This window comes from Parasteatoda tepidariorum, chromosome 4, assembly GCF_982258835.1.
Source record: "Parasteatoda tepidariorum strain Cologne lab strain chromosome 4, Ptep-v5.0, whole genome shotgun sequence".
NCBI classification, from domain to species: domain Eukaryota; kingdom Metazoa; phylum Arthropoda; class Arachnida; order Araneae; family Theridiidae; genus Parasteatoda; species Parasteatoda tepidariorum.
In genome coordinates this window covers 39783975-39795622 of record NC_141758.1, presented here as the reverse complement: position 1 = coordinate 39795622, position 11648 = coordinate 39783975, and the positions used below count along the sequence as shown (strand labels likewise).

Below are 11648 nucleotides of genomic sequence, written 5' to 3'. Positions count from 1 at the left end.
TGATTGCATCATAAATAAATTAGACTTAAATATATTCGTTTTAATTCGGATATTTTGATCAATACTTTTTTTTATTAATGGCATTGAAAATGAATATAGAGGATTCCGCAGTCTGTATGTAAACAAATAACTATCTTGATAATTGACGGATTGCTTGTTTTCAAAAGTATTTTAATATTGTTTGGATGCACTTTTAGTGTAACAATTTTTAAACCACAGAAGTTTAAAATTTCGTATCCACTCATGACGTAATTGCTTGTTGCTAGAAATAGAAAATTTAATTAGTATTGCATCGTAATTGAATTCCATCTATATATTTATAGAGTGTCATTTTAAGATGTTGAGTCTTGGCAGTAAATCGAATTTTACTATTGATGACGCTTTTGAAACAGAAGACGACGATGTTTTGAAAACTTATGGTACAACTACCGAAAGTACTCCTTTGAAGCCTGGTCGAAATGTTCGTACAGATCTTACAAGTTGCGCCATACGTATTGATGATCCAACTATAGATCGTGGCAGATTTGGCAAACTGAAACTAACTGGAGATGTAAGCCAATTTTAGATAATTGCATTAGTTGATTATAACCTGTGACTTACTTCGGAACTTTTGAGCAATATGTTTGCGATTCCAAGATAATTTTAGCGTTAGATTTACACAGAAAATTAATAATATGAGAAATAGTAAATCATTTTGGCTAAAAAAAAAATTCCTTTAGTAGGTTATTTTCTTCAGTTCAAAATTTCTAATGTTCTTATTAGACATAGCATTGTTTGACTTAATTCATTACATTGCTTTAATAATTTGGACCTGATACTATAGCTTCCCCTCTATAGGGGGATTCACACACACACTCATGCACACAAAAAGTAATTTGCTTGGAATAAAATAATAATAACTTCCTTTAGCAGGTTTCAATTGTAGTTCTAAAATGTTTATGTTCTTCTGAAGCACAGAATTAAACAATAATTTTTGAACCTGAAACTGTATAATTTATTGCTCCTTGGTGCTTTTTTACTAAATGAAATAAAGATTTAGTGTTAAATGAAGATTTTTACACATAAAAAGCACGAATAAAGATTTAATTTTTTTTCTCTCTATAAAATAGAAATTTACAGTATTAAGTTGCAATTGTACTTCTGAATTTTAAATGTCATTTGTAGCATGGTATTGCCTAACTTAATGTTTCAGTCTAGAAACTAAATGAATTATGGATTTTTTTACAAGAAAAAAAGTAATAAAGTGAAGATTTTTGTGTTGTTTTGACATGAATGAGAAATTTATGGATAAATAATAATCTGTTTTGCATAAAATCAAAATTTACCTCTCATAACAGGTTATAAATGTAATTTGAAACTGCCAGTGTTTTCTTTAATAGAAGCCCTGTATTACTGGACTTAATATTTTGAGCATGAAACAAAATTATGCCCTATTGCTCTTTTAAAATAAAATGAATTAATGTCGAAGCTATATTTTCAAAAATTAACATAATTAGGTATGTAACTTATAGCAAAGAATTTCTCAGTATACTTCAATGCACGCTAAAATGAAAAAAAAGTGAATCAATGCAAATTGCAGGTAGTTTAAATATAATTTCATAAATTTTTCTTTTTTATCATTTGTATAATTTCATTTAATGTAATTAGATAAGAGTATCAAATTAAATATAGAAATCATTTTTTGCCCTTTTGTAAAATCAGAATATCTTTTACTGAATCAACTTTATATTATTGATATGCTCTCAAACTTAGTTAAATGTTACTTTTCTTTAAGGTAATTTTACTTTATTCTCATAAAAAAAAAAAATTTATTAAGTTTTCAATTAGCTGAACTTTTGATGACTGAAAATATTATACTTTTTCAGAGTTTTTCAAAAGATAGTGATTCTTTAATTCATGGCGACTCAATTCGTCCAGAAAAATTTGACACTAAATTAGTGTAAGTATTATTTTCTTTCTTATTTTAACTAATTATTTTAAGTATTATGCTAAAGAATGCTGTTCTAATAATGTAGTATTCATCATTAAATTCAATAATTTTGAATTTCGTGCAAGTATTACACCAAAATTATCTATACACTTTTTAATGAAACTCCAACTTAAGCTGGTATGGAACTTAATTTTTTTTCTCTGAAACAAATCCTATTTTTCTGTGTTATTCAAGTAAGAAAGATTAATTCAATAAAAAATTTTTTGTATAAATTTGCTCATGTAAAATTATAATGGACAATTAAAGTGTTAAAAATCTTTTTAAAAATTGCCTGTTTGTCTTTACTTCATATTTAGTTCATTAACCCAAGCTTAAAAGTTGTGAATGAAATTAAATGCTTAATCATTAGGTGGTGGGCATAAAAACATATTACCTCAGTAATTATAATGTATATATATATTAAATACCTATTCTAGTAAATTTGGTACCTATTACAACACAACTGCCTGTTATCAAAATACCAATAGTACCTAATACTATAAGAACAAAAGTGTAGACATTCTGCAGGATTTTGAAAAAAAAAAAAAAAAAAAACGTATCATCTTTTAACTAGCTCTAGCATTAGATAGGAAAGTTTTTGCATATTTCTCTGTGCTTAATAGTAAAACAGTTCTTTGGAATTCTGCTCTATTGTTACGAGCATTTTATTTCATGTTAAAATTACCTTCATTAATGTGAAACAGGTTTAAAGCCACTGAAATATAGACCATGAGATAATACAGAGTTAGCTTGAAGGCAGGAGATAATATAATGTTAAAAAAGCAACAAAAAAAAGAAGGCAGCAGGTAGTCGTAATTAGCTTAGCTCTGTTAGTTGAGGTTTAATTTCATATTTTGCCTACAAACCTTTTTGTTTTTGTAATTACTTATACTTATAATGTATAATTTCTATTTTATTATTAGTTGGTGGAAACATCCAAAAGTCAAAGAAAACTGGAAGGTTATGTTTGCTGCTTTTGGTCTGCTTTTTATTGGAATCGGTAAGATGTAGTTTTTAAATTTCAATCACCAGTTTAATAAATTCTGTTGCAAAAAAATAAATAAAAAAAGCAAATTAATAAATAAAGCACAATTAAAGTGTAGACAGGAACTTACTATAGTTTCAGTTGTCTAAACAGGAACCTTCCTCAATGTTTAAACATGAAACAATAGAAGAAAAGTAAAGTGATAAACAATTGCAAAGTGGTTCAATTGATAAGATAGAGGAACAAGTTTAAACAAGTATTGCTCTGACCCCTGTGGCAGAATTTTTTCTGACTTTCTGCGACAAACCTAATTAGAACCAATATCTTTCTGCAAGATATTTTTATCGTTATAAATGTATGTGTAATGAATTTATAATAATAGATGAAATTCGTATTTATAAAATAAGTCTACATGCATAGAATAAAACTGTAATTTCATAATATAAGTTTACATGTCTTAATAAGTTTAAATTGTTTAAGTATAAATTTGCATAATCTTCGATAATAACGAAAAGTTATAAATGTATAGATCTGCAGACAAAAATGCTTACTAGAGCATAAATAAAGATTACCCAGAACCTGTAATAAGGTAGAACTTATAGAAATAGCTAAGAATGGACAAAAAGATTAAATTTATAAAACAAGATAACTGAATTTGAAGTATCAGTTTAAAACAGTATCAAAATTAAATTAAAGCAGTTTAAAACAGTATGATTTAATGTTTCATTATAGTAGTTATATCAGGTACAGAAACAAATCAAGTGAAAAAATTAATATTGAAGTTGAGTAATCAAAATAATAAAACAGTATTGACTATAACCGAATTCTAAAAGCAAAAAAATTAAAGCAATGTTTGTTTCAATTTTTTCTACATCTAATTAATTTTACCTAATTAATTAGATGCGATTAATATTGTACTGACTTATTGAAAGATTTTTTTTTTAAAAAAAGGAGGTAAATAAAACTTTTTTCGTGATCAGATTAAGTTCAGAACGAAAAAAATACACAGCGCTTGTGATTTCGCACTGTATTGTGTAAATATATAGCACTGATTCCACACGAAGTATGCAGAAGCAGTTTCCGACTCAATATGCTCAAGTCTATTTAACATCTCGAAACGAAATAGTCTTTATCAGTACTGAAACATCGGTATTAGAGCCATATTCATTGGATGCGATTTTTTTCGCATGCGTATAAAATGCTCTGTTCTCATAAAAAAACACAAAGCAAATTACTGCGCCAGCGATAGAGGCCGAAGTTGGCAAATTTCCAAAAATAGCTTAATAAAGGGGAAAAAAATTCTCCCCTTTTTATCCAGTAACTGTTTGTGTTGGAGATTAACGGAGAATTTCGAGCGCTTTCTCCTTCCGCGGTACGCTAGAAAAAAAAATTTTTAAAACAATTCTGTAAGAAAATTTTTTTGCAGAACCATTATTGCTTCTGCAGAATTTTTTTGTTTCTGAAGAAAATGATTTTTTTTGTTGGTAAAACAGCTTCTGTTTCTGCAGAATTTATTTTGAGAACTTTTGTTTGTGGCAAACCAAAAATTTTTATTTCCCAAATAAAAAAAATCTTTCTGCAAGAACTCAGTCGCTTTCTGCGACAATGTCGCTGTGTCGCCGTGTTTCTGCCACGGGGGCTCTGACTTGCCTTATTCATCTTCTTTACCTTGTTCATCTACTGTTTGTCCCAATCGTCTAATATTTATCTTTTTAATGTTTGCCTCCTTGCATGTGTTTATCTCTGTCATTTTGTGTTTGGACACTGAGGAAGGTTCTTGTTTAGAGAACTGAAACTATAGTATATCAATTTCTGTATTTTATTTGTGATTTATTCAAGTTGTTTTTTGCTTCAGTCTATGTAGCACAAAATATACCCTATTTTACTTTTTGGATTATAAATTTTGTGGTTTATGAATATTTACTTTTTTTTCATATTTCAAAATAATAATAATAACAGTTGTTTGGAGCCGTTTTAGTAAAACACCATTAATTAAATGACACCGAATATCTTAGACATTTATTTCAGACTGTTGCTTAAGTAAAATTTGAAAAATAAATTCAAAATTCTAAAATACTTTAATGAAGGGACATAAAAATGTTTTTTGAAATCTTTTAATTAACTTTATTTTCATTTCTCAGTACTCTCTAATTTATGGAAATAAATTTTTTTTCTATTTCTTTTTCTTTCTTTTTTTTGTGATTGTAGTTTAATTTTTAAAATATAAAAGTGTACTGAGACTAGAAATTTAGCTTAAAACTTTTTTAATAAACTTCAGAAGAAATACTTTGTGCTGTAAATTAAGTAAGGATTTAATTGAAAAAAATATTGATTTGTAAAATTTTTCCAATACCAGAACATGAGTTTAGACAGGTTTCGTGTTTGTTATCAGTTTAGCTATACAGGTTTCATATTTATATCCTCGGTACAGACCCCATCAACATTTATTTTTAGAATCCTTAATGAAACTGAAATAAAAAAGTTATATACATGAAGTAGGGATTATAAATTAATATTTGTGAGGGAAAAGAAACAAAACATTTTATGAATCTACTGAATAAAATTCGGATTGAAAACATGGAAACTGGTTCTATTGCTATAGGACATAGTGAGGCGTTAGGTGGTAATTCTTACAAGCATCTCTAGGTAATCAAACAGATTTTGATATTTTTCATTTGATTTTCCTCAATAGTGATTTAACACCTTTTAATATTGTTTTTGTTTTAAATATTAATTCGTCACTCTTAATGTATATGTTATTTTTTTAAATTCATTTAAATTTTTTACTTAGATTCTAAAAACTATACATTAAGAGTGGTGATTATGAAATATGATATTTAATCCTGAAAAATTACTCATCAGCTTAAAAATATTGAAATAAATCTATATTTACCTTGTGTACGTGATCACAAATTGTTATTTAGAGCTATTAGAACAATTTAAAGCTAATTAGTACTTTAGTGTATTTAGGGTTGTGTTTCACTAGTGAACTTAAACTGTAAACTAATTTTTTTAGTTTAATTTTATCTGTGGTAAGTTTGAAAAAGAAAAACTGTTTACCAATTAATAAAAAAAATATATGTTTCCTATAAATTTTAAAAGAACTGCAAGGTCTGGGCCAAAATTCTGAACATCATTGAACTCAAAAAGTTTATCTTTTCATGTGGAATTCTAGTTCAAACAGAACAGGGGTCTGTCTAGGTTATTCTGAAAGGTACCTATTTTGTGAAAATTTAGACATAATTTGTGAAAATTAAGAATTATATAAAAAATCAACACAAAAATGTGGTAAAAATGTAGATTTATCGCTTCTTAAGGGATACAAAAATAAAATTTTAAGAAAAAAGTATCTTTTGAAACTATCGTTTTTCCCAAAGTTGAATGTGTGGAGGTACCGCTAAATGGTAGTAAATTTGGCCTAGACAGACCGCTGCAGAAAAAGTGAATAACTGGAATTAAAAAAAAAAAAAAATTGTTATTAATCTTTGAAATGAAATTAACAGAAATTTCAGTATTTTCACTACAGCGCGAGAACGCGAGAATCTCGCATATTTTTTTCTTTTCTCGCATTAAAAAATGATTACCGCGAGAAATTCACGCATTCTATAAATCAATTTCAAAATTAGCGAATTTCTCGCATTTTTGAAAAAGCTTTGAATTACGTCATTTAGAATAAAATCCGTTTCACTTTTCTTCCTGGATCTTTCATTATTTTAAAATATGCTCCATTATCTAGCTTCCCTATTTACCAGTATTGTTCAGAACCTTTTCGAACAACAGAACCCCTTTGAGAACACATTTCTCTGCAACCACGTGTTTACCGTAGGTAAGGTTTCTTCGTGTAAGACGTTCAAATTTTTTATGCACTCATGTAATTTGGACAAATACCTTGTAAAGGCAAAATTTCCTATGATGATGTATCAAAAATATTCAATGCTTTAAAAAATAGAAGACGTTAAAAATGTATTAAAATTAAAGAAATGATTTTTTTTCAAGAGTTCGTGTTTTTTTTAGTTTTTAGAAATCTCCCTGAACTTTTTGAAATCTCACCCTGTTTTTTAGAAAGGGTGAGAAATTCTCACCCATTTTTTTTCTATGATGAAAACACTGGAAATTGTGTATAATATTTTATAAAAATAACACAGAACAATACTTTATATTTTAGGTCTATTAGTAACTGGATTTGTTGTACTAATCATGCCAGAAATGGGTAGGCATTTTATTTTGATTAATTTAAAAATGAGATTGAATTTATTAACTTATATGTGTATAATAATTTTTTTTCGTAAATATTTTTAGTGATTTATATTAAAATCATTATTTTACATTAAGATTCATCACTTCAATTGCTAATTTTTTTTCTTCCTGTTTATAGAAAAATTGAAATTATTCAGGTTTCTAATTGAAAAGTTGCTGTCTCAAACCTGGAATTTTTTAATCATCAAATATCTATTATCTTTAATGATGATAAATTTCTTTTTATCTTTTATTGTTTGATTTAAGTTTTATCAAATATGTATTTAATTTAAGGATAAATAGTTTTTATGACTAGATTACTATTTCTAAATTTATATAAGCTTTTTAATTCATTCTTTTGTTTATAATGTTGAAATGTTGAGAAATAACATTCTGTAAAATAATTTGTCACATCATATATGCTCGATTTTTACTGTACCTTTTTAAATTTTGTAATAATTCTAAACTAATGTTGTAATTTATTTTAGGTGTTCAGAGTTTTGTTTTCTTTATTGCTGGAGCTATTTGTTTTATACCTGGAGGTAATATTACTGTTATTTTCTTTTTAAAGAAACATCTTTTTTCGACATATTTTTTTAAATAAAAGTAATTGTTAATACTAATTATAATTTGAGGTAAAACCTGAGCTGAAACATAACATTCCTTATAAAAATGTGGTTAAAAAAGTGGTTAAAAATAATAAATTATGCCTGCTTGTAAGTATTTAGTGGTAGACATCTATTGTAAGTAACTTTTTTGCACTATTTCTAGAAGGAGGGCCTCAATTTCAACCAGAGAGATACCTAGAAAAATTTCATATCAACCTCTTTTCTAAAATTTAAAAAAATATGTTTTTTTATATAAAATACTTATACTAACAAACTGTTCAATACTAACCTTGCATTTAATGAGATCATAGGCTTCACAAGAAAATTTTTGCTAAATAGTTGGCTTATAGATTAAAAGCCAATATAAGACCCTGTTATTAGAATTATAAATTGAGATTTGATGAGGAATTTTTCCAAACTTCTTGAAAATTATTAAAGCTATCAGAGAAAGAGAATAAGAAAACTCCATGTGTGTTGTAAGTTGAAATATAGACAAGGTTCAATCACTACACTTAAAAGTTCTTAGAGTTAGCGTAAGTAAAAAACTATTATAAATCAACTATTTCCATGACTTTTTTACACAACAGCTGTTTTGATTTCCTGATAATTTTGGGAAACTGGTTTAAACGGTAAATTGTTTCCTTTCTACATTCTCTTAATAAATGAATTTGACTTTACATATAGTTAAAACAATATTTTAAATTTTACTCTATTTCACAATGCATAATATATTATATTTTGAGCTTAAATAATTTTATAATAAAATCATAAAAGTAAGAGTTATCTTATTGTTAAAATAAATTATATCTTTTAAAACTGGTCTGAGAAGAAAAATAATAACTGATTACAATATATGAATAAATTATTATTTTTTTTTTTTGACATGCTTTAGGGAAATATTTAATTTACTAAAGATTTTTAATTTAGTTATTTTTGTCATAAAACTAATACAAATATAGTAATTTTTATTAATAAAATAATTTTATAAATAATTTATAATCAATAATTTTTATCATAAAATCATAAAAAACTTAAATAATTTTATAATACGATCATAAAATTTAGAGTTATCTTATTGTTAAAGTAAATTATATCTCTTAAAGCTAGTCTGAGAAGAAAAATAATAACTGATAACAATATATGAATAAATTATTATTTATTTTTATTGACATGCTTCAGTGCAATATTTAATTTACTAAAGATTTTTAATTTGGTTATTTGTATCATAAAACTAATAAAAATATAATAATTTTAATAATAAATTTGAAATTAAAGTTAAAATAATAATTTATTTTAAAGGATTGTTTTAAAATAATATATTTTTATTTATTTTTTATTTCAGCTTATCACGTGGTTTACGTTTATTGTGCCGTCAAAGGTCGCCGAGGGTATAATTTTTATAACTTACCATTATTTAATTGATGAAAACATCCAACAAAATAATCTGGCTGATGTAAGAATAATAAAAAAATATGTAAAGTTGAATTCACGTTTTATTGTAAAAAATATTGTCTTTTGTACATAGATTTAAATTTTTATTATAGTTGATGTTTGTATATGTTTTAAATGTTTTGTAACTGTGAAATGCATTAACAATAATAAAAATAATTTCTAATGGTATGATAAACTTACATAATAATTTATTTAGAACATTTATAGAGTCGTAAACAAAAATTTATATTTTTAAAAGTCTAAAATTGAAGTTGTATACTATGAATACAAAAAAATAATGTGCAATAACTTGCCTATTTCTTTTTGACAATTGTGATATTTTATATGCTAATAATGACGAACAAATATGTTTTATGAATATTTTGGAAATATTTTTTTTGTTCTGTTTTACTTTTCCAATGTGTGCATTTCTATTTCCGTTCTTTTAGCCCCTTGTATTTTATTATTAAAAAGACTTGTGTGGAATTTTCTTTTATTTTGTATATAATAGGATCTGATATATGTTACTTTATTTCAAATAGAGAATGTTTATTTCTGTGTCTTTCTCAAGCTTTCCGAAAACAAATATTAGTATATACTCCAAGTTGACTATCTAAAATATATTTAAAACAAAATTCGTATCGAATTATTTTTTATATGACAATTAAATTGTTTTTGTACTGAAATTTTTTTTTTTGAACATCAGAAAAAAGCACCATTAAAAATGTTTAATGCTTGTTACGTAGTACATCATTTGTAGCTAGAGTCCCTATATCTAATGTAATTAGAAAATTACAATAAGCAACTTCAGAGCTGTCTTAAAGAAAAAGATATTGGAGTTAGTTACCACACATTTGAAGTTACACTCAAATCTCACTTTTTTACTCTACATCAAAGTCACTTTTCGGTTTTTAGGTCATGTCAAACTACACCAAAGTTGCATAAACTATTGATGAACTGATTAAGCTCTTTAAATATAAAAATATAACTTTATTTTTAGTTTGTTTGAAACATTTTCTGCTGGTAATTGCTTTTTAGCAAGGAAATAAAAGTTTTGTCAGATAGTTAACAGTTTATTATGCAGATAATAAAATCAATAATTTAATAAAAGAGCGAAGTATAGCTGTGATATTTTTTAAAATCTAATTATTTCACAAAATATATGCTTAATTAATATTATTCAATGGATACTTTTCATTGTGAAAACATTAATTGTGAAAGCAAAAACAAAAAAATACGTATCTATAATTTTTAAATTTTGGCAAATAAAAATACCTTGTCCACCCCTCCATGCTAAGTTTATAATTTTTTTATTTTATTTTTTAACTTTGGTTTTCAACCAATCACAGACTGTTCTCATATGCCGTAACTTTTTAAGTACATTAGATATAGGGATTCTATTTTTAGCTATAACATCTAAATTTGTACCCCCCTTATAAATTATTAAGTGAATTTAGATATGTAAAGAAGGGAATATACTCTTTAATTAATTAATTAATTATATAGTTTAAAAATAAAAATAGTTTTTTCAAATTTAGTTCGTACACTGATCATTTTATTAGGAAAAATTAAATGTAGTATTGTTGTACTTTTTTGTTGTTGTTAGAATATGATTGAAAATTTAGCAGAGAATAGTTCTTTGTGCAAAAGAAAAAAATCTGTATGAAATATTTTTACCTTATTACTGGAAATTAGAATATCAAATTGCAGCTATTTATAATAAATTACAATTCTAGTGAAAGTAAACATAGTGTGTTTTTTTAAACTTATTTTGTATTTTTATTGTGTTTTAATATAAATGACATGCATTTAAAATTCACTAGTTTATAATGTGATATTTATTTTGTTACATTGTAGAAAATGTGTAAAATCATTTCAACTACTTGAGAAAACTAATTGATAGATTCAATTTGGACTGATTCCTTTAAAAAAAATTTTTAAAAAAAATTATTTTAATGGATCATATTGGATATACGTTCTTCTATTAGTATGTTTGTTGTATTTTACTGTATTAGTACTTATTTTATTAATTTTTTCTAATATATATATTATGTGCAGCTATTGATCGATAACAAATTTAGCATGATAGACTTAATAAGTCTATGGCTGGTGTTGTGAAATTTTTAAACTTAGTTTATAAAGTCTTTCCAAAATTCGTGTTTAAACATTTATTCTTAATTAAGGTGAATTAATGAATTACCTGCTGTTTATAAACTCACCGAACAGAAAAATAGTCACCTCGTGAGAACTCATGAAAAGCATAATTTAATAACATGTAACTTCGCCTCTGCACTTATCAACCGCTTAGATTTGGTTAGGAAGTGAGTGCACAAGGCTTAGTAAGAATGTTACATTTAATTTAAGCCATTAGCAGAGAATTTGATTGAACAAATTCACCTGATTTCAGCATTTTATAATA

At 25.5% G+C, this 11648-nt stretch overlaps 1 protein-coding gene across 1 annotated transcript; it reads left to right on the top strand.

Annotated features, from left to right (window-relative positions):
- Positions 1–79: 79 nt before the first annotated feature.
- Positions 80–10975, top strand: LOC107448659 (uncharacterized). The gene is made up of 6 exons (XM_016063960.5): positions 80–550; positions 1866–1939; positions 2893–2969; positions 7120–7164; positions 7679–7732; positions 9141–10975. Exons 1-6 carry the CDS (start codon positions 338–340, stop codon positions 9218–9220), a joined length of 543 nt encoding a protein of 180 aa, XP_015919446.1. The 5' UTR covers positions 80–337; the 3' UTR covers positions 9221–10975.
- Positions 10976–11648: the final 673 nt, after the last annotated feature.